The 14,311-nt window shown below is 44.3% G+C and overlaps 5 protein-coding genes across 5 annotated transcripts; 3 read left to right on the forward strand and 2 right to left on the reverse strand.

The window, feature by feature from the left end:
* Window positions 1-1,779: 1,779 nt before the first annotated feature.
* Window positions 1,780-3,504, forward strand: LACBIDRAFT_297969 (uncharacterized protein; the record flags this gene model as incomplete). Its single annotated transcript, XM_001881395.1, has 15 exons — window positions 1,780-1,788; window positions 1,840-1,917; window positions 1,967-1,999; window positions 2,060-2,156; window positions 2,242-2,317; window positions 2,367-2,392; window positions 2,452-2,528; window positions 2,580-2,634; window positions 2,691-2,780; window positions 2,835-2,873; window positions 2,924-2,968; window positions 3,019-3,045; window positions 3,105-3,145; window positions 3,194-3,222; window positions 3,285-3,504. 15 exons carry the CDS (start codon window positions 1,780-1,782, stop codon window positions 3,502-3,504), a joined length of 942 nt encoding a protein of 313 aa, XP_001881430.1.
* Window positions 3,505-4,506: 1,002 nt separating this feature from the next.
* On the reverse strand, window positions 4,507-5,707 carry LACBIDRAFT_327508 (uncharacterized protein; the record flags this gene model as incomplete). Its single annotated transcript, XM_001881554.1, has 5 exons — window positions 4,507-4,589; window positions 4,657-4,839; window positions 4,917-5,106; window positions 5,160-5,291; window positions 5,516-5,707. 5 exons carry the CDS (start codon window positions 5,705-5,707, stop codon window positions 4,507-4,509), a joined length of 780 nt encoding a protein of 259 aa, XP_001881589.1.
* A 1,039-nt stretch (window positions 5,708-6,746) lies between these two features.
* LACBIDRAFT_294453 (uncharacterized protein) lies at window positions 6,747-8,684 on the forward strand (the record flags this gene model as incomplete). The annotated part of the gene is made up of 9 exons (XM_001881396.1): window positions 6,747-6,918; window positions 6,973-7,102; window positions 7,154-7,306; window positions 7,365-7,462; window positions 7,527-7,693; window positions 7,787-7,883; window positions 8,116-8,224; window positions 8,276-8,557; window positions 8,613-8,684. The coding sequence occupies exons 2-9, from the start codon at window positions 6,998-7,000 to the stop codon at window positions 8,682-8,684; spliced, it is 1,083 nt and encodes a 360-aa protein (XP_001881431.1). The 5' UTR covers window positions 6,747-6,918; window positions 6,973-6,997.
* A 940-nt stretch (window positions 8,685-9,624) lies between these two features.
* Window positions 9,625-10,366, forward strand: LACBIDRAFT_297973 (uncharacterized protein; the record flags this gene model as incomplete). Its single annotated transcript, XM_001881397.1, has 3 exons — window positions 9,625-9,787; window positions 9,841-10,080; window positions 10,131-10,366. 3 exons carry the CDS (start codon window positions 9,625-9,627, stop codon window positions 10,364-10,366), a joined length of 639 nt encoding a protein of 212 aa, XP_001881432.1.
* Window positions 10,367-10,553: 187 nt separating this feature from the next.
* LACBIDRAFT_297974 (uncharacterized protein) lies at window positions 10,554-11,647 on the reverse strand (the record flags this gene model as incomplete). The annotated part of the gene is made up of 6 exons (XM_001881555.1): window positions 10,554-10,622; window positions 10,681-11,070; window positions 11,131-11,281; window positions 11,331-11,443; window positions 11,495-11,563; window positions 11,621-11,647. 6 exons carry the CDS (start codon window positions 11,645-11,647, stop codon window positions 10,554-10,556), a joined length of 819 nt encoding a protein of 272 aa, XP_001881590.1.
* Between the last annotated feature and the right edge of the window lie 2,664 nt (window positions 11,648-14,311).

Consider the following 14,311-nt stretch of genomic DNA (forward strand, 5'->3'; position numbering starts at 1 on the left):
GAAACACAGTCCGCTTCCCAGCTAGGCATTTGAGTATGTGTACCCGAAGTTACGCATTCTTTTGGAGTAGGATGTTCGCTCAGTAATGAAGCTCGTCAATAGTCAGAGCGACTAGGTGAGCTTTTGTTTCCGGCATCATCACCACTTCACCGAGCTCTCCCTGCTTGACGAAGGTCGTGCGTCACCTAATCATATTTCATTCAACGGACTCCCCCTCGCACGTCGATGTCTCCATCTTATGATACCTCGCTACTTCCGTTCTTGCTAGTATCCCGGCCTGTTATCTCATATATGTCCTGGAAAGGCACCACCATTGAAACGAGGGTTGGAATCTAGAGCCTAGGGGGTTCCACCATCGTTCAGAATGGTTGCCGTCGATAACCGAAATGAAGAGCTTTGGAACGGAGATTGCGCCTCTGAACGATGCCGAATGGGCAGAAACATCGGAAGTCGACGAAGATGAGAGACGGTGTCAAATGGCGACCTTCCATAGCGCATCGGGAGGGCCAGCGCCCCATTCTTCCGTTACCCCCCAGTGATCACGATGCTTCTTCATAGTTCATCTCCTCAATTTCCGATATAGACTCTTATCATTTGCTTATCATACATCTGATAAAACTTCGTCCAGTCATCGGCAAAATCTCGCATTTCCCGATGACCTCGGAATGCCACATCGTATTCTTGACTCAAACCTGCTAAATGAACTTTCGTTCCTTTCCGTCCTTTGTCTTGCCAGGAGGCGCTGATCCTAAGCTCGTGGATCATGTGTCACGACGAAGATATTCATCTCAAGCAACCATTTCACGTCCGAAGTTAAATACTGGAGGTCAATCTTTAGCCCAGCTATTCAGCTTTGCCTGAATACACCCCGACATGTTATCCGAAGGTCGGATTCCGGCGTTACATCCCCAAAAAATTGTCACGGTATGTATACCAATTGTCAACTTGAATTTCAATCGTAATCTGGCTAAGTAAGGATAAGTACGAATAAAAAGTGAGACATTTGTTGATCCCATGTGTAAAAAACTAACTATTTGCATTAAGAGGGAATCGAACCCCCGGCGGGTCGACATACCTTGAGTGACGAAAGCCATGGCAACGACCCAGGTTACCACTACCCCATTAATGCGACGAGAGATCATACCTAGCCGCAATTATGTCTAGTTGTATGATAGTATTTTTTTTCCATGTTGATACATATTTGAAGCCACAACCTACGATGACCATTGACCAGCGTCGCATCGAGTCCACTGTCCCGGGTCCGACAATAGTCAGTTCTACGAACAAACAGAGGGTGTGAATGTGGCAGGGCTGCTATCAACGGCAGATTGACAGTTGCGGTGCCGAACCGTGCCATCGACTAGATAGCGGGCTTTTGCCTAACCTCATGTGAGAGCCCGGTACACTTCAACTTGTTATATCCGGCCACCATGTAAGTCAGTTTCCTGAGGGGCTGCCACCAAACCTTCAATTTCTAATGACAGTTCTTGCAGGTCAGTTCATGTGGCCCCTCGGCCCTGGATCCGGGGGAACGGAGTCTTTTCAAGGCCCTTCCGACCTCTTTCGACTTCCCAACTTACAAGACATATATTTTAGGGTAAATTTCGGGGAGATCTCGTAAAAAAGACCTGCATCATGGAGACCTTTTTTCCGCAGCTTTCTTGTTGACCTCAACCATCGCCGCTGCCATCCCCCCCAGCAGAAACGCGCTATATGAACCACAGCATCAAGCACATTAGGTTGATTCTTTGAGGCTTCTTCTATCCCCGGGAGCGCAGTATGTTTAACGTTCGTCGAATTTACCCCAGACGTCTGTTAAATAATAACTATTCACGGCAGGATGTCCCCTCACGTTCTCAAATTCTATCATACACCTTCGTCGACAGTTGCGTCACCATAGCTGGTGTAACGATCATAGTACCTCAAGTTCCATATGGGCGTGACGCTGATCTGATCGTTTTACTAGGCGTATGATTATCTCTGCACCTTGAAAGAAGAGGTGAGTCGTAACGACAGCCCGAAGAGCGTAGAACCGTAACCCCTGACACTGACTCCGTAGATATCATATGCATGGTCGTGCCCGTGGTCCATGGGACTCATTCTCTTCTATTTAAACCGGTATCTACCATTCCTTGATCAATCGATTCTGTTATACAGTGAGTAGTATCAATTCCAACAGTAATTCCTCTGAAGTGAGTTTAGTCAGATTCATGGCGACGTCTCCTCAGGTCTCTGTCCCAGTTCATTCGAAAGGTTCCAAATCTAAAGTATCTGCGTGCACAATAGACGTGCTTCAGGCTCTATGGAGTAACACTCTGTTCGTGACTACTCTCATTTTATGTCAAATGACTGAACGCTCCCTTCAGCTTCGATTTCTGTCGGTTTTCTGTCTGCGCAAAGTATTCCTTGTCTCACATCTTTCAACCTGATTTCTAACTTTCGGCGCTCAAGTAATTCTAACGTTGAGGACGTGTGGAATGTGGGAGAGACGACGTTGGGTCACGACATCCCTCGGAACGCTGATGTCGGTGAGCCCCAGTCATCTCTGCATTATTTCCATCACCTAGAATAAAAATTAGGTATCCATTTTATTCGCTATATGTATCACAGCTTTCCAATTAAAGTCTGTTACAAGTACGTCCGAATCATATTCTTGATTATAATTCACTTACTGGTGATCGTGCTCCTAGTCTCGGAAACCACTCCTACAGGATGTATCGTGCAACAGTCCCGAGGTCTAACCCTCTCGGTATTCATATCCATATTTCTGGTAGAATCAAGTGCGTACCTTCGCAGCTTCAAATGGAACACATTCGGAATATATTTTCATTCAGCGATCGGAGGATTGACAGTAATCCGAGCACATCAATATTGTAAGGCTATCCCCACTCAATGCCATGCACCCTGACAGTTTTGTTGTCAGTTCGCCAATCAAGGGCACTGTGGGTCAGCCAAGTTTACAGAAGCGGTACATGTTCCAGAATTCTACGTTGCTACGTTTGTCATTTCTTTCAACAGGTATTCTGTACTGCATTTGCATACTTCGTAAGTTATCACGAGCCAACTTTTCCTTGTATCGTGACACCTTTGGATTTCTCTCACAGTGTTGAGCCTGGCTAACATCCTTCTTCTGTCTACGCCTTCGGTATGTTGCTTCACTCCTTGGTACTCTACGTCTCTAACTTTTCAGTAGTCGGGGGTGTACAGGGCGATTTTAATCAGGTTGGGCTTTTATCCCTCCCCGTTTTTGGATTTTGCTAATAAATAACACCGATAAAACACAGCCCTACGAGAGTCTTCCACTCTATTTTTGGGAACCGTGTGATGCTCTTAATTCTCCGGCACCGATATAATATACTACAACGCAACCTGCCTGGTAGCGAAACCAAGACATCGTCCATATATCTTACTAGTGTGGTTGTGGATTTGGGGTGGGATACGAATACCAGTGACATAGAGCTACCAAAACGTATGGAACGTGTGGAGGAGGGAGAGGAGGATTAGGTCGGGTTATCGTTGTCACAGTTCAAGCTGGCCGACGCCACGAGGCCGAAACTAATTTAATGTACTAACATTATGCGATGTGATATGAATTTCTGTAAACTATAAAAATTTACCCGCTCAATACAATCTCAATATACCAGAGAGTAATACAACCAGGTGCAGGCGAAACGCCACGATCGGGTGATGTGAACCAAATATGAATTTAAATTCTGGGTATATAACAGTCAAAAACTACTCCTGAAGGTCGTGGCATAAACATATAGAATACACACGGTTGCGTCGCCAGAATTTTTGTTTCAAGCGATAATACACGCAAGCATGTCTCAGCCGCTTCAACGAGCCGATGGGGGGTACGCTTATGCTTGGGCGACTTCTTCTGACGTAAAGGCCTCAGTCCACGTCATCCCTGTGAGCGATAGTAAATTTGGGTGACCAGATATGGAGAGACACGTTCGTTTTTTTACCATCTTCCGAGGCTTTGGTACCTCCACCTCCGCAGAGATTTTAACAAAAAGTAGCAGAGGAAATCTCTTCTCATCCTCGAAAAAGCCGTAACTCGGACTCAGTAACACCAGCGAACCCGTATCCCGAGAGAGGTTGAGCCTTGTCATATGGATAATGGACATGTCATATGACCCGTCAAGAGGCTAGACTAATGTGTAGACGACGGGCGAAAATGAAGATGCGGGGTTGCGCAGGTGCCACATAGCCTATGGGCGGGACATCGGAGATCAGCGCTCCACTGGCTGGCACGCAACAGCGGGCGGGAAAGACTGCGGGGTTGATGAGGGAAAGCGGTGTCGTACGCCCAGGTTACAACACTGTAAAGCCGTCTTGGCAGTATGGTTGAGGTCTTGTTGGAGGTCCACTGTTCCAGAGAAACAACTAACTCCAGTATCCCGGTCACGGAAAGACGGTTGGAATTTGTGTCAAATCTGAATTATTTCATAAGAGCAGTAATCGAGTATTTCATTTGAGACGAATGCTACAGCCGGATGGTTTCTAATAGCGAGGCACAATTCCCCGTTGGAAATTCAGACGTTGTGGACTGGGAGGAGGCGTTTGACGATAGGAATTGCGCGAAGCTGAGAAAGAAGGATTTGTAATAATCAGATCGTCGAGACTCGAAGAAATTGCGGAGAAAGGACCGACCACCAGTGACAGTGAGAGAAGAATTGTTATTCGATTTCATGATCGTAGTGTTCGTCGTATTCCCGGAGTTGGTATTGTGGTTGATGGTGGCATTAATAGATTTTTTTGCGCTCAACAATGCGGTCATGTCTGTCACCGGCGGTGCGACAAGTATGGGCGGTGGGCTGGCCAAGCTGGTCACGTCTATGGGTTTATGTTCATTGATGGGAGCTGCTGAGATTCAGTAGGCGGGCGGATGAGATCCAAGGGGCATTACTCACCACCATAGCTTATGGAGTCGTTGTTATTTGAATCGGAAACCATGGTAGTTGTTGTATTACCAGAATTTGTGTTGGTGTTTACTACCAGAGTGTCGCGAGTGTCTCTGTGGTGTTTAACGTCTTGCAATATTTCCTTTACGTCCGTCCTGATCTCAGTGGCTTGTTCACGGAGGTCAACATTGCATTCAAACTGTTGCCACACGGTTAAATCAAGTGAGAGAAACATAGGGTTATATGACGTACGTTGAAGTTGCGGAAGGCTACTTCGATAGCCTTGCTATACCCTGCTATTTTATTCTCGTCTCTGTTCGGCAGCAACAAAGAACGGAAGAAGAAGAAGATCATCCTTTTCTTTGCATACTTGGATGCGTATTTCTGGACGTCAGCGAGTGTACTGTCAACGAAATTATGGGATCCAACGAGTGATGAAAAATGATTAGCATAATTCGAACCTGCAGAGGGTGCTGAGGTCCTCTTTGAGTTTTCCTGTCTCTTGAGGATTTTTGATGGATGTTATCACTTTGTAAGTGTAATTACAGGTTTCGGTGGCAAGATCATTAAAGGCTGATTTGTTACTTCTCGCTTTCTGTATTTATTACTATATCAGTGATAACTCGGGGATCACGGGGAGCTAAACTTGCCTGAACCGCTTGTAAAATCAATAAAGCTGATCCAGCAGCTTCCTTGAGTAAAGGGAATGGTGCAGATCCCGCCGCATCGACTAAGGCGCTTAAAACTGTTTCGGAGACGATGAGTGTGATGTCAACTGCCTTGGCGGATTTTGAAGGCATGGTGGAGGCTTTACAATGCCTGAAATGAGTCGTCGATAGGGTAATGGCGACTGAAACTGTGGTTGAGCTAAGCTAAGCTGAAGAGGACGGTGAAGCTGATACAGTCGTACCCAGAATGAGAACAAGTATATATACCCCCACAAAACCTTGGACCGACAATACAAGAGATGTTCGTTGGAAAACAAAGAAATTCTTGACGGGCAACTGTCAATCGTCGTAGCGCAGAGTCATTGCGGTCGTCAACGGTGGTGGTAACGGCGTTCAAAGAATGAAGCAAAGAACAAAGAATACTTTGCCGTCACGCAGACCTTGTAGATGGTAGTGTTGACTTGTGCAATGAGAACAATTGATTTGAAGACACCGGCTGTCAGACGTGTGTACCCTGGCGACAACAGACTTGGCCGCGAGGGGACAAAGCAACTTGAACCTGTCAGAGTTACATCATTCATTCATTTCGGTTGTTTGTGACGGTTCCCACAATCACGTTTGCCTTGTTCCTCCACTCTACAAGTGTTCCTCGCGTATTTAATGTCTACTTGTAAGGGACTCGCAAACTGTTGCTATCTTCAAGCTATGCTATTTTTATTTATTCTTCCAACCTTTCAAATTGATGAGGTCCCTCCCAATCTCGAGCTCCTAGGACCTCCCCTATGAATTGGCCTCAGGAGAGGCCTTCTGGAGACTAACATTTTTTTAAAATCTTTATGAGTAAGTATATGAGGAATTTTATTTAATACATACGTTGTATAGAGTGGAACTACCGTCTCTCATGGCTCTAATTATAAGGGAACACATTCCCATCCAAGTATTAAATTGAATATATGTAATCACTGATGTTAAAATGAATCTCCCAAATTATTTCCTTCCCTTCCACTGCCTAAAAAGTGGCACATAAAATCGAAAGTAAGTTAGTTGCTTGGTGTTGGGTCCCAGCAAGGTCAAGAGCAAGGTCCAAGCGTCACCACTGCTTTCGGAAAGGCTTACCTAATCAACTAACACGTCATCTTCCCCAACGTTTAGCCCCTCGTCAGCCCTTCCATCTCGCCCTCATCCCCTCGCGCGTCTCTGTTTCCGCTTTTGGAAGGCATGGCTGAAGAAATATTCTTGATACGAGTCTAAGGAGGGCTACAAAAGGATTGCAGCGCGATTGATGTCTGAATCCGCCGTGACTCTGGTATGACCGCGCCTTCAATGAGTGAGCGCAGTTGAAAGTACGACAGCGTTTGTTGATGATTACTATGTAACCTAACGAATTCCACGTTTAGATGCTTTGTTCTTGCCCAATTCTTCATGCAATTCGCAACAATTTGCTCCGAAAAACGGAGGGAGGATCCGTTTTTTACCACAGATGCCATCACGATGGCTAAGGTTCATTCGGTGTTCACGTCCTTAGAGGTATGTTCAGTCGCCTTCCATTCGTTTTGATCTAATTCGCATGTTTCAAAGGGCAAAAGGGTCAAGACTTTGCGTTCACCAGTGGCGCCGGAAGGCGATGCCAAGGTCCATTCATCTATGCTATACAAGCGCTGTATGGCGGCTGGTGACAATGGCGGTATTCTGGGCGTGGGTGGGGCCAGGACGACCCAGGCTGTGGGCATAGTCAGTAGAACGAATGTGTCTGGCTGATAGATGAGCTTACTCTTGATGTTCCTCAAAGGACGACACATGCCAACTCGCCCACCCCCACAAACCCCAATCCCTCCCTCTGTTCTCTCGTTTCATATACGTCCTTATGATCTGCGTGAGAACAGGACGGTAACATGGATGAAGACCGGTATTGATCACTGGAATCTCTTTTCCTGACAATGATCCAAAACAGAATTTCAGTGAAGTTCACGAATACGCAGTTTGACGGGTTCAATGAAAGGTCTAAGCTTCGAACGGTTCTCGCGGAATCCGCCGACGGAAGGTCAGGTCATGCTGAAGCACTGAAAGCGTCTGTCCAGTGGAACCGACGAATGAACGTTAGTGCTATATGTGCAATTCGTGAGCAAATCACAACAGCTTACCTCTCGGCAGAGTCGAGATATGTCATCATTTGGAAGCCATAAATCACACACATGTCGTCAAACGGCATAGCAAAGGTGCCACGCTTCTCTTCATACTTACGCAAGGTGGTTAGATCGGCCACTGAAGGCATCACGAAGAAAGTTATCGGCTCGCTGCTGCCTCAAAGGTGCGACATCTCTCAGGCACTTTGACCCAACTTGATATATGAGGACGCTTTTTTCCGTGGACCTTAATATTGAATCGATGACACCTGAAATGTTGTCCAAAATAGAACACCGTCATCCTCCACGCCCATAAATAAGGGGCATAACTGTCCTTCTCCCTTCATTCCGACTTTCCCCTCTATTCTCAACAGATATGTCTCTAGAACTCGTGTCTGGATCTTACACCATCTCCAGTCTTTCCCAGCATGGCGAGGGTAACGTCGGCAGACATATCATTGAGGACAAATCCCTCAACCCTAAGAGGATTCTCGCTCTTCCACCCAGCTTTAGGCCTGTCCAGACGGTGGGCTGTGTCGTCTTTGCTTCACTCTCATGAATTGATGAATTACCTCAGTGGGAGATCGAAGCTCTGGGAAACAACGAATACTACCTGAAGACAAGGGGCACTAAAACTACCGCAATCAACGGTCTCATCTTCGCCTTACTCCTCCCCGAACCGGAGCCGAAGAAATGGTTCCTCAAGCTCAATTTGTTCTCTCGAACTTCTTACAAGTATATATTATCATTTTTCCGAATATTCGTTCATCCTCATTTTGTCTGCAGCATCCTGGATGCCGATGATCGTTCAAAGGGCTGGATCTCGCCCGAAATCAACGACAGCGAGGAGGTCGAACAGGTGAGACCCTATCTACGCCGAGTTGAACGAAGTTATAAATCTGGATTTTTTAAAGGTGAAATTCGGAGATGTTGGGGGAAGCCTTAATCCATTCGAACTCTGGAATATCGTCCGTGTCAAGGACTGATGTGCACCTATGAGAACCGAGTGGGAGGTCTTGACAGATTGAATTTGCGCCGGTAACAGCAGAGAGAAGTTTATGGAACCCCCCCAATGTACTTTAACTGTGACCCACCAATTGTTGTTTATGAATGGCAGGCTGATGAAGCACGGTTGGCGTCATGATCAATTCTTTCTGAGCGATGCTCAACGTTTAACGGGAACTCCCTCAATATTCAAATTTGGAAATTCCGCACGATATCAAAGTCGGATGGTTCTGATTATGAATGAGCGCACTATCATGTTACCTCCTCTAAACCTCCTCTAAACCTCCGACAAAAGTGTGCTATCGAACCGTGATTTGCACGATAACCAAAAACCAAAAAATGTTTCTACCCCCTGTAGTCTTTGATCCAACCCTGGTTTACAAAGTACTGATCCAGCAAAACCCAAATGTACTGAGACAACCCCCATTATTAGATATATAAAGTACTGATCTAACCTTTTTATAAGTACTGATCCAGCATTTTCCAAGTACTGATTCAACTCTTTTGGAAGTGCTGATACAACCCCAGTTTTGATGTATTAAAGTACTGATCCAACCTGGGTTTTGGTGTATCAAAGTACTGATTCAACCTGGGTTTTGATGTACTAAAGTACTGATCCAACCTGGTTTTTGATGTACTAAAGTACTGATCCAACCTGGGTTTTGGTGTATCAAAGTACTGATCCAACCTGGATTTTGGTGTATCAAAGTACTGATTCAACCTGGGTTTTTTACTTACCATATTTGGATTATGATCAATAATTCTTTTTGATTGATAACAGATAAGCTACATCTTGGCCACTTACCACCACCATTCTAGCCTCTGCTATACCACCACCACTCTAGCCTCTGCTATACCACCACCACTCTAGCCTCTGCCGTACCATCACCACTATAGCCTCTCCTGTCTCTGCACTCAAATATGCCATCAAAGCAAGCAGGTCTCCAATATGCTACTGTAACTGAAGAGAAAGATGGTTCTCTGGCTTGCTCTTGTCAAGCATTTGATCAAACTGGCAAAGCTTGTGTTCATATCAAGGCTGCTAGGCTCCAGATTGCCTATGGACCAGTGACTGACTATATTGGTAGGTCTTATTAGTCTTCAACTAAAAGAATAGCTGTACTGATGGAACTTAAGAACTTGAGACTATACAGAAAACTTGGGGTATCAAAGCAAAGGGCCAGAAGCAGAACCCTTCCAGGCCTATCAAGGGCCACCATCATCAAGCTGTCTCTGATGCAGCTGTTTCTAGGGAGTTGGATAAAATTCTATCAAAATTAGAGGATGATTCTGATTCTGAGCCTCCATCTACTCTACTTCTGATTTCTGATAGTGATGAGGCTTATCAGTCTCTGTATGTCAAAATCCTTCAGAAAGGTATGTTTTATTTTGGCTCTTCTATTGATGACTTATTAATGAACTTTGAGGTCCTGGAGTCACACCAAGCAGACCACCACAAGCTAAACCACTTCATCCTAATCGCACACCAGTTCAGTTCAGCCAGAAACCAGGACCCAAGCCAAAACCTCATAATTCTCTTTTACCATCTCAGTCAAAATCACCAACCAAGCCAGTCAACTTTTCTCCCAAGAAAAGTCCAAGCAAAAGTTTCATTCAAACAAAAACAATGAATCAGATGAGGATATGGATGATCTTGAGGTAAATATAATATTTCAAAGTTTTTTTGGCTGATCAAGCATTTCAAGAGTTTAATCCTGATGAACAGCAGATGTTTCAATTGGATTATTCACACTGGAATTCAGTGAAATATCAGCTCCGTCAGGATGAGATCATTGGTATTGTGGAAGTGCTTAATTCAATCAACCCAGGAATATCAGGATCAACATTAGTTATGTCTGGTGGTGCACAAACAGTTGCCAAACATAAGTGTTTGACAGATCATCAGTCAAAACCTCAATCTAGATTAAATAGATCAAAAAAGATCAATAGAAAAAGAAATAACCAAGAATTACGTACATGAATCTTGACTTTCTGGGGACAACTACCAGTTTTTTGGCTTGCCTTCTTCACAACTCCCTTCTTTTCAATCTGCTGATCAACTCCCATAGCTTCTCTTCTGTTTTCCTCATTCTCATCGCTAACATCTTCATCCTGATCTTCTTCAGCTGCAGATTCTTCTGACTCTGGAGCTTCAGCATTGCATCCACCAAGACATTGATACTCAACACAGAAGATAGGTCGAGATTCATCCTTATATTTTGAAGGAGCTTTGCGATTTTCAGTGGTCCAATTGAGAATAAATGGACGAGCACATATATCTTTAGGCCGATCGCAAGGATGACCAAAAAATTGCATGGAAACAAGTCTGCTGGAGATTTTATACTCTTGAGGTGAGTAGTCATTCTCCTAAAAATCAGAAAAACAATTAGTATCAGGATTCAAATTTTTGAGAACAAAAGATATCACCCAATCCTGGAAAAGCTTGTATAAAACAGCTGTTCCTGTTTTCCCTAGACATTTCCACCCATCTCTCTCTGTTGTCCTGGTCGTCGGGAATAGGGTCAGTTCTAGCCTTCTCATCTGTTTTCGATGGTCGACCAGGTTTTTTGCAAGTGGGCTATATACAGATCTCACCTCAGAGTCTAGCATCAAAGAAACATAAATACTGGACCTTAACAGGAGGCTTTAGTTTCTTAGCCTTGGACCGCAAGTCAGAATCACGATTCTGATCATCAACGTCCATGTTGTCATCTGAGTCAAGGATCTGCTGGTGCTTGTGCTAAAACACACATGTTAGATTTTCCAATGAAGATTTGCATGTACTTTCTACCTTCTTAAAGCTCTTAGCATGATTTTTGACCTTGGAAGGACTTGCACCTTCAGAGTTTGATGTTAAGTGCTATTTATCACACATCAGTAATATTAGATGGGAAATGAATCAATCTAACAGACTTACCTGACGTTTCTTGTGACCTTTAGCCATAGTATGGAGAGGAGATGGTGGTACAGAGTCAAGATTACAATAGTTGTGGCAGGTGTCCAAATTAGGAAATTTGAAAAACCAGGGTTGGATCAGTACTTTTGTGAGGCAAAAACCCGGGCTGGATCAGTACTTCTGTAAGGCAGAAAACAGGGTTGGATCAGTACTTCCATAGAACATTTTAGGGGCTGAATCAGTACTTTCATGGGAGATACTACAGGCTGAATCAGTACTTAATTAAAGGTTGAATCTTGGTTGAATCAGGAGTTTAAAAACTATAAAACCCAGGGTTAGATCTAGTGTTTAAAGGTTCAGTTCAGTCCGGTTTTTTGCCCCGAAAACGCGCAACCGTGGACCGCAACCGGTCCAGGACCGACCCAGATATTGAGGGAACCAAACCGAACCACCTAGGACCGGTCTTTTGCGGTCCATGATACCGGTTCAGACCGATCCAGACCGGTTTTTTGCGTATAATTTATTATACCAATATAAACCATTTGTATCTCAACCATTATTACTCTGAAAAATAAACGGGTTATATAAAATAGTAAAGCATATAAATACCCGTCATTCTACCAATTTTCAAGAGATTTAATGAAGATTTGACATAGCTATGACTGAAACTGAATTACATCTCCTAGAGACTCGGGTAAAATATGGATTTGGTTATATCTTTCTCAATTCTTAACCGTTTTTGATGAAACAAAAACCCAATAAAAGGCAATAAACGTGGTTACAAGGCTATGTAGCGCACGTGATCGTTTAACCGGTTGCAACCGATTAAAACCGGTCTTTGAACGGTTTTAAAAGATTTTCGAAATGAGGCAACCGGCAACCGGACCAACCCCAAATTGGGGCAACTGCAACCGAAAAAAAGACCGGACCATGGTCCGGTTCAGTTCGGTCCACCGGTTTTTTGCGGTCCTATGGACTGAACCTTTAAACACTAGTTAGATCAGTAGTTGAACATTCAAAAGAAGGGTTGTATTAGAACATCATATACCAGGGCTACATCAGTAGTTTAAGAGCTTGTAAAGAGGGGTTGGATAAGTAGTTTAAAACTTCAAAAGCAGGGTTGTGTCAGTACTTTGAGAGCTTGAAAAGAGGGTTGGATCAGTAGTTTAAAACTTCAAAAGCAGGGTTGTGTCAGTACTTTGAGAGCTTGAAAAGAGGGTTGGATCAGTAGTATAAAACTTCAAAAGCAGGGTTGTGTCAGTACTTTGAGAGCTTGAAAAGAGGGGTTAAATCAGTACATTACAAACCTGAGTTGGGTTTGTAGTTTCCTTAAGGTTGAATCAGTACTTCATATTTAGTTGGATCAGTACTTTTATTTTCGGGGTTGGATCAGTACTCATAAAAGGGGGGTTGGATCAAAGACTACAGGGGGTAGAAATCCATCTTGCAACCAAAAAGTTAAAATTGTTCATGTGTCGTCGAACATGATTACATATCGACCTCATGATCTCCTACGATGGAAGGAGATTGCTTCGAGGTCCGACGTGATCGAACCTGTCAGGTACTCATTTCCAGACCATGCACATGAAATCACAGTCCAACAAGCTTCACCGTCCTCCTTCCGCTAGCTATGTTCTAATCTCAAACCATATCTGGAGGAGATGTAGTAGGAAACCTGTGGACATTGAAAATGTAAGAACCCTTTGGCCGGCAACTTGAAACTCTACCCATCAGATGTATAAAGCAGCCAACCTGCCTTTCTAAGTCTTCCTTTGAACAACGACAGACTTGGACAATCGTGACCGCGTGACCTAGATAACCTCTTGTGAATGGAATGTATACTTTGCAGTATGTACAGATCCCACTGTTCAGCAGTTCTAGTGAAGCGTTCAGGATGACTGAGTCATGATCATAGTGCAACGGACATGGAACGGGGTTCAGCTCTGCTGTCATCTGCGTAGCCAACATGTCGTACCGGCGCATAGACTCTGGGGAGTTTCAACATGATTCAAAAAGCCTGACAACCACATCAGGAAAAAAAGTGGTTACGACATTGCACAATATAGTCGTGGTAGCTATGGTAGCACTTTTGCAACCCCCCATTTATATAGCACTCCATAGCATCACTGTCAGTTTATATAATACTATAATTACATATATAGCCTCACCTGCTCACGACATAGTCCCCCATAGTATCATAGTATGGAAGTCCAGTTTTTGTACATAGACAGACATAGATAGTATTGTACAACATAGCACAGAAAGAAACCAATACATATATATTTCCCCCTCCTGGTGATTTACAAATGCTGTCTATAAATAAGGCGATACTAATCAACAAACATATCCATCTGTCTCCAAGCTCTCCTCATACGCCTGCACCAGCATGCTGACTACGACATGAGCAAAAGAATAATCAGCCAAGCAATTATTACAGAACAAAAAGGAATACCGTACTGCCCATAGCTGTACCAACGCCGCCGAGACAAAGGGGGCTGTAAGTGCGGAGAACATGGACGAAGGACGCTGACTGGAGATGAAGAGGACGAAAGCACAAACTTTCTAGAGACGAGGAGGCAAAGGGGGGTGTGAATACGACAAACACGGATAAGAGACATCGAAAGTATGCAAGCGCGGGGAAAGGAATGGCCCAGCGTGGGGAAAGGGATGGCGGGTGCTCACCTCTGAATCGGGCCCCTGTTAACCCCTCTT

Source organism: Laccaria bicolor, genomic scaffold, assembly GCF_000143565.1.
Source record: "Laccaria bicolor S238N-H82 LACBIscaffold_13 genomic scaffold, whole genome shotgun sequence".
In the NCBI taxonomy this organism is placed as follows: domain Eukaryota; kingdom Fungi; phylum Basidiomycota; class Agaricomycetes; order Agaricales; family Hydnangiaceae; genus Laccaria; species Laccaria bicolor.